The sequence below is a fragment of the Thunnus thynnus genome, chromosome 12 (assembly GCF_963924715.1).
Source record: "Thunnus thynnus chromosome 12, fThuThy2.1, whole genome shotgun sequence".
Taxonomy (NCBI): Eukaryota; Metazoa; Chordata; class Actinopteri; order Scombriformes; family Scombridae; genus Thunnus; species Thunnus thynnus.
The window spans coordinates 30,420,352-30,434,222 of NC_089528.1; the positions used below are offsets into that span (position 1 = coordinate 30,420,352).

General features: G+C 35.6%; 1 protein-coding gene across 1 annotated transcript in view; it reads right to left on the bottom strand.

The window, feature by feature from the left end:
- Nucleotides 1–7,275: 7,275 nt before the first annotated feature.
- Nucleotides 7,276–13,871, bottom strand: part of tmem71 (transmembrane protein 71) — a 31,250-nt gene continuing 24,654 nt past the window's right edge. Inside the window, exons 9-11 of the mRNA XM_067606835.1 lie at nucleotides 13,246–13,307; nucleotides 12,855–12,904; nucleotides 7,276–12,755 (exon numbers count right to left, since the gene is read on the bottom strand). Coding sequence (XP_067462936.1) covers nucleotides 12,732–12,755; nucleotides 12,855–12,904; nucleotides 13,246–13,307 — 136 coding nt within the window. The 3' untranslated portion in view covers nucleotides 7,276–12,731. The remainder of the gene's footprint in view (nucleotides 12,756–12,854; nucleotides 12,905–13,245; nucleotides 13,308–13,871) is intronic.

Below are 13,871 nucleotides of genomic sequence, written 5' to 3' on the forward strand. Positions count from 1 at the left end.
GCTTTAAGATGTGACACTGACAGTTATAATTTTTGGTTCAACAACATCTCAACTCCTGTCTCAGGTCGTCGGTCCTCCAGAGTAGGAGTGTACCTGGATCACAGTGCAGGTATTCTGTCCTTCTACAACGTCTCTAAAACCATGAAAACCATGACTCTCCTCCACAGAGTCCAGACCACATTCACTCAGCCTCTCTATGCTGGACTACGTCTTTATAATGATGGAAACACAGCTGAGTTCTGTAAACTCAAATAGACAGAAGTCATTTCAGACTTCATGTGTCAAATTCTTTGTTTTAATTCTTCATGTTTTTGTCTCCATTGTCTCTGAGAGCCCGTTGCTGTGGTGTTTCTGAACTGCACAGAGATCAGTTGTCAATCAAACTGAGATTGTCAACACTTTTTTTATCATTTGTTATTCTGATGATGTTTTATGGCTCTTTAAAATTCATATTTTTATCCATGAAGGCTATCACCTGTCACGATTTTTGTGCTGTTGTTTCTCTTCCACTTCAGCGTCTTCAACAGAGAAAACAGCAGAACTTCATCATAGATATTCTGCTCTCATCACTTTGTAAATTTGTAAAGAAATGTGTTATAGAACTATAATTATCTTGATAATAATTAACAAGGAGATCATTTATTATGTTCTTGAACATAGCTGACAGTCTGGGTTAAACTAACTGATTGCGTGAATGAAGTGAATCTGAACATGAAATCATTGAACAAGAGTCATATTCATAATAGATGTTTGATGAAGATTTGTGTTGTTTCTAAGTTTTCTTACTCATTACTCAACCTTGGTTTTAACAAAAATAAATAAAAAAACAAAACAAACAAAACAAACAAAAAACCTTGCATTTCAACAACAGGAAAAGAAACGTGTGTAGACTCTATCAAGTCCAGTCATGAAATTATTAAACTGTAAAATGAATAAATCATTCTTGACATCTGGTTTCAAGTATTTCCATGTTGGTCAATCAGATTTCCAGAGACGTGTAATCTCAAATAACACACTGCTAAGTTTTTATTTACAACCCGAAAGCTGATGTGACTGCACACAAGATGGTGCCTTCATCCTGCTAGGTAGGGATGTACTGGAGTTTAACGCTCCTTAACTCAGTTTGTCTGTAGTTTTAGTTAACATGTTTTTAGGGCAATAAGATGATGGTGTGAAACTGCTGAAGATTATTATACATATTTAGTTACATTTTTTTAAGTTAAAAAAGGGCAAGTTTTTTTTGCTTTTTCGCTATTGCTTTTCTTTTGATTTTGTTCTTTTCTTTTATATTACAAACAGCCTGGTGGGTTTTATGTAGTTTGTCTTTGTTAAAAGGTCAGTAGTTACTTTTGATGTAAAAATTCCCAGTTAGACTTATATAATACTCATATAAGTATATATGTAAAAACATATAAGGTGGTAAAGTGTAAAAATATTTTAAGTTTTTAAGTTTTTAAGTTTTTTTGAGTTTATTCAACTATAAGAACAATTGCTGCCCAAACTGAATATTTCACATTTCGATCTAGCTGATACAATGTCCACCCAGTTCAAAATATTAAGTCAAACTTTTCTTTAACTTAAAGTGAAAGTGAGCTCAACTAATTATTCCTCTGTTGGGTCTCACCGGCTGACCACATGTTTCAAGTAAATTTTATGAGACTGAATTGGCTATCTTTTTCCCTGACTCCAGGGTGGTGCCCTGTTATTATTCATTCTCACTGATAATTTCTATTGATTTTAATAATTAATAATTATCTTATCATGAATTGTTGCTGTTAGCCAAACCTGTAGCCAAGTCCCAGCAAAATGGTGCCCCGTGTGAGGCAGAGTATTGTCGGCAATTATTCATAATCGTGTAATATTAATTTCAGCATAATTTTGGCCAGTACCAAAACTTTGGAATTTAAAACTTTTAGACTATCCAAAAGCCTTTATATTCAACAAAACTAGTCAGCCACAGGAGTACATATCTAGCTGTGCCTACAAACAAGTGCAGTGTAGTGAGATTTGATTTTTCAAATCAAATTTAGCTAAGGCAATTAATAACCCAAATCTTAAGTTATTGGTAAATACTGCTTTAAGCCCTCATAGTGTTAAACTAAGAGCTTGCTGTTGCTGCTAGCCACTCAGGTTGAACCCACTCTGTAGGAAGTATAAGAATTTCAGTTTAGCATCCGAATACCACATATTAAATGCAATCTAGTCAAGCTGTCAGAATTGGCTGTTAATTCATGTGCTCATCGTTTTAACTAAAACACAGCGTGCCACCGGCCCTGTGACACATAGAGAGTTTGAGCCTGGCTGTTACTGCCATGCATTCCAGCCTGAGTAAGAAATAGAGCCTATAAGATAGAGACACAGCATGCTACCAGCATTTTCCCCATAGACCACCATTGTAAAGAGACGTCCGTAAAACTGTTGATAGGATGCCTTGACCTGCAAACAACGTCAATTATGACTGTTTCTATTATAGGGTTTTATATTTGTAAAACTTTTCTTGAGCTGAGGAAAGTGATTTAAAAATCCATGATGTTATCACAATGTAAAGTCTATGGGCCAAATGGGAACTCGCAGGCCCTTCTGATGGGTGTATATCAGGAAACTGAGTAGGGTATTGTGCTCTCACTCTGTTCTTTGTATATGTGGAGAGAGTGGTTAACTGTATTACAGTGGTACATTAAAAATATGGTGTGCTCTTGCCTTTTTTCTTTTTGAGGGTGGAGAGAGTAGCATTGGTGCCTCAGTAGTAGTAGCAGTGTTGTCTCCCTCCTTAATGTAATGTATATGTATCTTTGGTTTTATTTGAGGTTCATAACAGTAAATTGTACAAAGCAATTGTTGGCTCATTAGTTTATTAGTGACATGCACTAAAATTCACCAGAATGCAGGAAATCAAGTCTTTGTAACTAAAATTTTCGTAGTGAGGGACCCCCAGACCCCCACCTTAAAAAGTGACCTGACTGGGGCTATATTTCGCGCCATATTTCCCGGTCTGAATGATTTTCCCAGTCCAGCCCTGTCTATCTCTGTTATAATAAACATTATCTTTACTCCGTTCACTTGTCTCTCCTGATTTAAATTGTTCTTGTATAAAAGCAATTTGAAAGAAACACACAAGCATTTATTTTCATTTATTCATCCAAAATTGGACAAAATGAAAACAGCTGCTTCCATAAAACAGTCAGTCTCCCATATTGCTATGTGGACCGTTCAGTCTTCTTTAATAGAACTTTTTTATCATTTGAACACTGCAGTTTGTAGTAACAAAGGTTAAGGGGTGAGTAATTGTTCACTTTTATGAAGTTCAATTTCATTTCAATTCAGCTCCTAAATGGAATCTGCTCTCTATTAAAAAAGGCTATAGCCAAGAATTTACCTAGTAGCATTTTAATTTAAAGAAAAAATCTGTTTTATTTGAACCTGATGTATTACCCATAAATGTGGCAGTTGTGGCTCATTGTGTCGTGCTAATTTTTTGCTCTCTCAGCTCCATGATAGAGATTCGGGCAATTCCCAAAAACAGCTTTATTGCACAAAACAATGATTATCCGGGCAAGCTCCTACATCTTTCCAAATAAACATGACTTTTTCAATCAATCACTTCAAATGTTTGTTTCTGAATCTGAACAAAAGTGACCACAGAAACTAGCTGTCTGTAGCAGCCATTATGGCTAACCGAAGCAGGCTGCCCCGTAGTTCCCTATGATACATATCTCCACAGTAGCACCTGTCTGGTTTCAGAAAGCAAGGAAATGCTTAAAATAAATTAAAATTTTTGACAAAGAGATTGCAGTGTTGCGTATTACTACCTGCTGCAAGGTGGAACAGGGCACTAAATATGTCAATACTGAGTGGAACTGTGATTCTCTTTGTGGGTAAACCTACAACCACAGCCTTGTGTTCAGACTGCTCTGACACCTAGTGGTGTTCTGTGCATACTTCATCTCCATTCTCCTGATCTCCATGGTGTCTTTATATCTACACAGGCCCACAGGTAACACTCTGAATAATTCACTCACCTTACAGACACTCAACTATCAATCAATCAACCAACCAATCAATCATGTATTGCACATGATCTCTATCAGTTATATGGTGTTACTGGAATGTTATTTACAATCAATCTTTAACTGTCAGTTGTGTTCTGGAAAATGTTTCTAAATCTCCTCATACAACAGGAAATGGCCATCTCCATGGCAACACCACTGCCCACCCAAGCTGCGGAGAGATTGGCTGAGGAGTGCAGTGACATCATGGCATAGCATTTCTGCCTGACTGTCCAGCTGTGCTGGAGTGACTGCAGAGTATATTCAGATCTGTTCACGTGTGATACTGTCAGTGTGTTTTCTACAGATTAGTCAGACAGAAAGCACTTGTATTTGTTGTGTTTTGGTAAAGGTAAACCGAGTGAGACATCCTGTCTGTCTCTTTGGTGTGTTTGATCAGTTTCTACAGAGAATCATTTCATCACAATAACAGGCTCATCACACTGACGCTCTTAAAATCCTGAACTGAAATCACATTTAATCATTCCTCTTTGCTGTCAAAAATAATGTCAAACATGTTTGTTAAACGTATTCTTAATAGTTTTGTACTATTAGAATGATAAAAAAGTGCACTTTTCCCAGATGAATGTTTGTTTCATGGCTCGTTCAACAAGCTAAGCTGCAGGATAAGACGTGTTCATGTTTGTAAGTTAGATAAGAAGGAGACTTTAGCAGGAAAGCTAATGAGAGTTGTTGTTCAGAGTCTGTGGCTCCTGTGTTGTGTAGCAGGATGCTATCAGGCTCAGTGTGACTGTCTGCTTTGACTATGATAGAACGACACGTAATCGCACAATGCAAAGATTTGACTTGCTGTATCGAAATATGGACTCCAGCTACATAAGTGGATGATGGAACAGTATTTAATCGAAATAATGTAAAACTAGGAGACGCTACAATGAAACCAAAGATGACATTTCTGCCTTTTTGGTTTCAAGTGTTCCTCAAAGGAGAAGACAGGACAAGTGATTTACAGAGCAGATATGTTGCTGTAGAAGATATGAAGATGCAGTTTAATTTCAGTTGGACAGTGTGCGTGTCTTTAAATAACAGACATTGTGGGGACTCGCTTTGCGTTTGTGACAAAAAGCAGGTCCTCCACAAGGTAAACATATAAATGTGTGTGGTTTGGTTTTTGTGTGGTTTTCCAGTAATTTTGCTCCTCAACAGGGTCTTCTGACATGAGTCAGGCATGCACAGTACAGAGCTGTTCACCAATGGTTGCTGCACAATGCATGCTGGGTAGAATTCAGTCTGGCATGCTGTGTCGTCTTTGATTTTACATGGTTTGGAATATTGGCTTTGATGGAAGACACTCCTGATCTGTCAGAGTAACGAGGCTGAAATCGTTGTTTCAGGTTGTGTCAAAATGTTCCTGCATCAGAGGAAAATCTCAATCAAATAATGATTGTTTTTAAAGATATAACAGCTTTACTGACTAATAGCTGCACTGAAACACAAAACAAGTAACCACATGGACTCTAAACAGGCAGGAAGTTTCCTTCATAAACTAAAATCATGAAAGATGGCAAACAGGAATCAATTAGTAAAGTGTTATAAACATTTACCTGTGACCTGTAAACAATCACCTGTATGTTCTTTTCCAATACAGACAAAAGTCACACACAGCTGTTAGCAATAATTACTGTTATTGTCAGAGACTTAAGTTAGTCTGACTGCTTGAAAAATGACAGCAATGAAGCCAAAATGTTAAAATGTAAGAATATGAGATACATTCAGGCTGCTAGCTGCTGATGCTAATGCTACCTGCTGTTTTGCTAACTGCTAACTGTGTTTGTGTGTGTTTAATGATATAACTTGAGTCCTGCAGCAGACACAGTGATGACAGAGAAACAGAATCAGACACTGATAGAAAGCCCAGTTTGTCAAAAAAAAAAGTTAAAGAAGTAGTAAATCTGGGAGAAAAATACAAGAAATGAAGAGCAATAGACGGAGACAGCAGCAAAAACCTAAAACAGTAGTAGAACACGGAGAGAAAATATCAGCAAGTGAATGGAGAAACATTTCTGAATGTTCTAATTTTCTTGAACTTTGTTGTTAGTAAAACATGATTAAATGTATTAACAGTTCAGATCTGTCTGTAAAAACCAAATGTAGTTATGTATACATTTAAAACATGTCTGTGCCAAAATATCTTAAAACAAAACCCCCTTCAGTAGTTCATACATTGATTTTGTGTATTAAAACAAATTAAGAATAATCTTTTTCAACAAAATCACTTTCTGTGAAGCCTCAGCAGATAGAAACTTATAATCACAAAAGAAATGTGAGTTCTCAGAGTTAGAAACGTCTATCTGAAAATCACCTGATCCTGAAAACCCCATTAAACATGTGATAGGATTTTGATATTATGTATTTAGAGTACATTAAGAGTGTCTGTTATTTTTGACAAATAAAAGATAACTGACCTTTATATCAATTTTGTTAACTAGCATGTCAAAACTTTGAACCTGAATAACTGAAAACCTCTCAGACTGCAGAGAGAAGCTGATAATATTTCACCTGCACTGTAAATTTTCTGCCTCTGTCACAGGGTCAGCATCTCGTTGTGCCCTGTGTTGGTGCTGCGTTTCTGCTGCTCACAGCTTCATCTACCTACCTATTTTTTGTTTGTTGTTTTCCATTAATTTGGCTCTTACTGTTAAAAACTGGAATGTGATGGAAAGCTGGTTATGCTGTATATATATTATGTAAAACTGTACAAAACCCTTGTTATAAATGAAAAATAAAGACTGTGTAAACAACATTATTAAACAAGCTGGTCAGTATGACGGGTAGAAAGGTGGCGAGAGAGAGGTTGGTCAGCTTTAAAGCATCAAAACTGTGTGAACTTGAGCGGTGACATTTAAAAAAAAGATATTAGACACGGGCCAAAATGTAATTTACCCTTAAGACTTCTGCACTAGTGTTAAGTGAGGAAAAGTTTTTTTTGTAATTTGGATGAACTAAATGTTTTGACATCTGAGCTTCTGTATCGATACCAAGACAAAACTTTGAGGTTAGTAAAAATACGAATCATTGTTTGTTTATGTGAATATCCTGATAATTAATCAGTCTTTCAGAGTATTCACCTGTTAATTTGTCATCAGCTGAAATTAGTTTCTTCCAAACTGTTCATCAACTTCAGGCGTCAGTCAGCTGCACCTGAAAACTGATTTTCATTAAATGTGGACAGAAAACATTGAAATAAAGACTAAACAGAAGTCCAGAGTTTGTCTTTACAGCAGAGTTTAATGGATGATAAACATTCACTTTTTTTTTTAGATCAAACAAACACTTTCACTTAAATGAAAAATATTTGACGATATACAAAACACTGTAAAAATTGAATCTTAAAACACAGCACCATGAACTCAACTACTGTTTATCCATTTAGTCAATTTACTGATTGAAACACAGCGGTCAACACTGTAAGAAAAGGACGACTTCAACCTCTAAAGTGTCATTTTGGAAGCAAATACAAACATAATTTGTTAATTTATGCTCACAATCTTCTTCATGTGTCCGTTTCAAATCCAAATCTAGTTTGCATCTCGTTTAAGGTTTAAATTTTACAGTTTTCAGAACAGCTGATTAACTTTAATAACATGAATACAGTACAGTGGAATAAAAAAAAATAAAAATAAAAATGAACAGATATAAGTGCCGACACAAGCAGAGTATCACATTTCCACCTTTGGGAACAAGTGCAGTCAATAAACATAATCAACTATGTACAACATCATAAACACAATGTACAGTAGCTGCATCACAAACAGATCCAGAGCTTATCTGAAGGCAGGATTCCTCCAAGAAAATCAATCGTCTCTGCCTCATGAGAATTTCCCAGTAAATTCAAGATTTTACAACACATCATAAAAGTCTATTGTAAAAAAAAAAAACAACAACAACAAAAGAAAACATGACAAACTTGATCCATGTTTAACTTCAAGCATTTAAAGCTGGATTAATGGATTATTTGGACACTTGGGGGCAGCGGAACAAACATTTTAGTTGTTTATTCTCATCATCATGAGTAAAATACTCAACTTTTTCACCTTACAGCTCTGATTTGCTCTACTGACAAAAATATCAGACTGATAAAACCAAATCTAGGAGCTAAAAGAGGCTAAAAGTTGCAGAGTTGTTGATTCTCAGTGGGATTAGCACTAAGAGACCCCCACTTTCACATTAGATAGTCATTTGATCCATTGGTAATATAAAAAATACTGATTATTGCAGCTCTAAATGAAAAGTAATACAAAGTCATGCAAAGCAGTATTAAAAATATTAGTACTATAGATTGATTTTTGCTCATTGATGAAGTATTGGTGATGTAACATTTCCTGAATTGTCACATTTCTACAAATTTGGCACTTTGAGTGAACAAAAACACATCAGGTGATTCAGAAACTCCTGATTTACACAGAAACAGAGAAGTTTAACCTTTAACCCTTCATGTTACAAGTCAGAGCTACACCAATAGATATATCAATATATATACTGTATAAATCAATATATGTCGGCCACTGAGAGCACAGACATGTTTATTTCATCCCATTCAGCACATATGGTCACAATTTAAAACCAACTTTAGAGGATTCTTATCGATGATGTTGTATTTTTATGTGCTTATCTTACAAAAAAGACTAAATGCTTAGATATTATTGGATGCTTTAAAGTCTCACATATCAAAAATGCAGTACATCAGATCTGATGCCACGTTCACACCAGGAAAAGGTTACTGTGTTTCTAACTTGTAAATGTTCACGTTGTGCGTAAAAATGCAGAGTTCAATTTAATCAATTAATGACCTTGAGCATCAGACTGGCTGATGGCGTCCATGCTTGTTTTGATGTTTTTTTGGATATATCAGAGCTTTCAGAAAGTCAGAATCTATTCAGTTACTCCCTGACATGACATGAACGCTGCATCATAATCACATCGAGCTCCTTTGTTTGAACAGGAAGAAAATTCACGATCTGGAAGAAGATCATGAAGAACTAAACATCAGATTTCTCTGCTGCTCTGACTGATGTCGACAAAAGTTTGTTACACAAAGACACATGAAAACACTGAAAGTTCACAGAGGAAGAGTTGATTTGCGCTGCACAGCTCATCTCTCCCTTCGTCAGGTTTTCTAAAGGCTTGGCGTAGTTTGAGGCCCAAATATGATTGAATCTTTACAAACTTTATAAAGTAGAAACCTTATAAAGTGTACAGTACATGCTTTTCTTTACTTGTTTGTTCGTCCCAGCTTCCTGCCACACGTCTTTTCCTGATGAAAACAGTTTCCTTTTACAGGAATCACAGAGTGATAACTGATCAATACTAACAGTTTATATTTATCTGGTATTTTGAGAGCTGAGGGGACTGAATGCAGGGAGGAATCTTTTTGATGTATTCAGTTTGGGATTGGTTTGATATGTCCAGCATGAGGTTAAAATGAAACATGTTGGTATTAAAAATTAAAAAACTTAAAAGAGGTTTTTTTTCCTTTTGTTGTGACTTTAAAGATTCGCTCCCTGATTTTGTAACAGCGCCCTCAGATCCCAAAATGTTTCCTCCCCTGCTCGCCTTTCAAACTCAACGCTCAAAGTTTCACAGTTGAGTTTCTTCCGTTCACTGGAATTATTGCTCCCTCAAAAGTCCCTGTTTAAAAATATGTGTGAAAAAGTGTCACACAGAACCAGACCTGACTCACACAGGAGTTGTAAAAGTTTCAGTTTTTCCCTGCTCGCCATGCCAGCTGGGTGGAGTTTGCATCAAAAGAAACAGGATTGACAATCAAAGGCTGAGTTCACACGAGGATTTTAAAACGCCCGGCAGCTTTTACGGCTTTCTGAAGCTGAGAGAGGTTCAGCTTTCCAGGAAAATATCAGTTGCATCATTTTAATATATCAAACAACAGCACAGAGCTCTGTGCAGCACAAAAACTGATGTTTTGTCCACTAGTTTTCATCAGAAACAAGTCGTGACCAACACTGACACATCATCAGCTTTTAAGTTGATATGTTGAACTTGTTAGCAAACAGTTGCTTATTTCCACATCCAGCAGTTATGGAGCAACATTATCATTCATGTGGAGTCGTGTTTCTGTCCACCTGGTGAATGTACGTCCAATATTCACTCTCTTTTAGCTCTGTTTTTACTCTCTACCAACTCCTGAGGGAAACATCTGGCTCTTTAGCTGCTAAATGCTCCACTATGTTCAGCAGCTAGTCTACAGCTAACTGTGTCTGTTTGCTGTTTGGTGCTGAGCAGGTAGTGTACAGTGGCTTTTTACAGCTTTATCTCTGAAAACAGCTGCCTGTTGCTAAAACGACGCTATGAGAGCGTTGAGAGTGAACCAAAACAGTAAAGTTGCAGCCGGACAGATAAACAATGAGCTGAAACTCACTATAAAGCTTCTGCTTCAGCAGCTACAGAAAATAAAACCGCGTGAACACAGCCACATATATTTGAAAATGTATTTTGTATAGTTAATGCAGTGACTCCACCCATCTGTTACACTGCGCAGGTTAAACCTAGAGCTGCAACGATTAATCAATTAGTTGATCAAAATATCACACTTAGAATAATCACATTTTTCAAGCAAAAATGCCAAATATGTGACGGTTCAGGTTCCTAAATGTGGAGAATTTGCTGCTTTTATTTGTCTCACATTATAGAAAACTTGTTCTTTTTGGGTTTTGTACTGTTGGACGGACAAAATAAAAACTGCAGAAGACATTGAGGGACATTTTTCACTGTTTTTCACAGTTAATTGATTAATCAATAATGACAATAATGACTAGTTGCAGCTCTAGTTAAATAACACATTAACACTGATCTGCATGTAACTGTGGAGCAGGTCTGTTTATGTTTCAGCAGCATTTTAGGATAAATCGAACACTTCCCTGTATTGTTTTTCTGTATTTCTGAGCTGCTGGCAGGTAAATGAAGGCACTTTACAGCTGAAGAGTTTTATTACAAAATGCTCTGTACCTAAAAAAATGATCATTTAACATCCAACAAACAAAAAGGTTCATTTAATTCGTTATCCGATACTGTTAAAGCTGCACCAGGAAACATTAAGATACTGGATCTTTTAAAAAAAAGTTTCCAGGTTCTGTGTGTGAACTTACAACTTAAAACTTAATAACAATATGAAATGTTAAGTAAAAAGCCTTTTGCACCTTATTTTACCACATTTTCTACTTTTATTTATTATTATTTTTTGCATTTTTATTTTACATTTATTTTGATAACATTTATTATTACTAGCAGTACTCTATTCATTATAATTATGTGTCATGTCTCTTTTTTATACATTTTAAATATATTTATTTATTGATATTCATGTTTTAATTAATCACAGTTTTTAATTAAACTATTTTAGATTTAATACTTTACCCATGTACATTTTATTATCATAAATTATAATGATGAAGATGAAATGGATGTCTAGTAGCTGTTGTGTCACACACACATTTTGGGAAAATATAATGTCATAAAATCAGAAATGATATTTTTCCACCAGAGAAAAGTCCAAGAAACCACAAGACCCGGTGCAGCTTTAAGGTTCCTGCTAACAGGACGCTTCACATCTTGTGCTATCAGACGTTTCATGTATGTGAGTTTTTTCTTTTTTTTTATTGTGGCTTTTACATCTTAATTTAATAAAACTCTTCATTCAGTTTCCTCAGGAAAACAAATGGCACTTTTATCTCGTACAGTAACAAATTTCAGGTAGATCAACAAGACGTTCAGGTGTTTTTGTGCGTTTGGTTTTCAGAAAAAGTAACTTTCTCTCTTATTTCAATTATTTTTGCTTGTTTGTTTGTTTGGGTTTTTTTTGCTTTTCAAACCTGAATTTGTTCTCCAGACACTGGAAGTCTGAAATGTTTGGTCACTTTGGACAGCTCAAAAAAAGCCAAGTTCAACATGTAACAATAGAAGATTCATTTACAGCGTTTGAAAAATACATCAAGTATATTTAGATGTTTGATATGATTATTATCGATCTTTTAAAAGCTGCTAAACTACAGTCACCATGTTAATGAGCTCCTTCAGCATTTTAACAAACAACACGCCGTCTGCTTCGGCTTTTAACACGCCGGGAAAATCCAAACATCCTGTTTCATGGAGGCTTTTTAATGGAAACATGAGTCAGAAAGTTTGTTTATTCACAGTTTCATTCTCCATCTAACTGAAATACTTCCGTCCCTTCCTCATTTGTCCTCCTGTCTCGTGAGCATTTATCAGGATAAAATCAACTTTTGTGTTGATGCAAAGTAGAAAACTGTCTGAGGATTTGTTGCCATGGAAACTAAGCCCATCAGGACAACTACAGCTTCTTAGCGACAACCTGGATGTGACATGATGCTAATTTTCCCAGCATTTTTGCTTTGGATTTAAAGGCTAAATATTAATAATATGTCAATTTGAATCTATTTTCAAACATTTTAAGAGCTGCAGCCCGTCTGGTCGACGCTTCTCAGCTCACAAAAACTATTCAGATCAAGTTTACATTCAAAAAGTAGTAATTTTAAGTTTGTCAAAGTGTCAGGCGCTGCTGTAAAATGTTTTCCAGAGCTCAGTATAACTCTTAAAGTCCTTTAAGTGCAACTTACATGCAAACAGTTAGTGAAATGTAAAATATTTCTATTAAGTTCCCATCAGACCTTTTCTTTCAATCTTCTCTTTTTACTCGTTTCTTGATGTTATGTCCTGGAAAAAAAAAAGAAGCAGAATGATTCCTTGTTAGTTCTGTTATGTCTCAGCTTCAGTTTGACAAACTGAGATGAAACGATTTGATTTCAGACTCACCTCCGTCTTCGCCTTCCTCCACTCGCCCATCGGGCCCGACTTGGTCAGGACTGAAAGAGAGCAGATCGACAGGAAACATGAAACTGATCCGCTTTTTAAAACTTCACACTTTCCCAATGAGTGTGACAATAAGGTTCGACTCATGTGGGTTTCAAAAAGCAGTGCCTATAGTTAAAATTGTTATGTTTTTGACCATTTTATTTACATTTTGTAATTTATTTCATCATTTCATTCCTTTAATTTTGTTTTGTTAGGGTAGAAAAGTCAATAAAAGAATCATTTGGACCATCATTGCAAATTGGAAGTTGGTTAAACAGTGTTTAATTTAGCAGAATTATAAAAAAAAAACATTTGATTGACTTCATGTAACCTGCAAATACGTGATACTTACACATAAATGTTGTGATCATCATGAACGCAGTCGATGCTACGGCGGTGCTCCACAACAGACACCTGCAGCGAGAAAACAGTGAAGTTTTACTGATTAATCTGTAAAGATGTGAAGAAAAAAACAGCCGTGTTGAAAAACTGAAGACAGATTAAAGATCCAATTTTTAGGATTTATAACTGGAATTAGATTTGAATTATCGACTCTGTATCTTTTCAGTGTTAAACTGACTTTGTTCCTGATCACCTGGTTGGTTTTTAGTACAAGAGATCAAACGTTAACTAATATTATCTGCTGCCGTCATCAGCCGCAGTTCCTCTGACGGCCACTAGAGGCCGAAAGAAAACTGTGACTGTATTGAAGTGAATGGGAAAAACCCAAAACATCTCTCTGAAAACATAAAATCATTAAAGTAATTTCCACAAGAGGTTAGGCTCTTTGTTCAATCACCGTATTTACATCATCAACATAATAATAATAATAATAATAATAATAATAATAATAATAATAATAATAATAATAATAATAATAAAACAGATAAGATTTGAAAAGTGATTTAAAAGATGTCACTCAGATCCTCGAGCAGGCTCACAGTTGACAGTTTTGATTATATTAGTTTAATGTAAAGT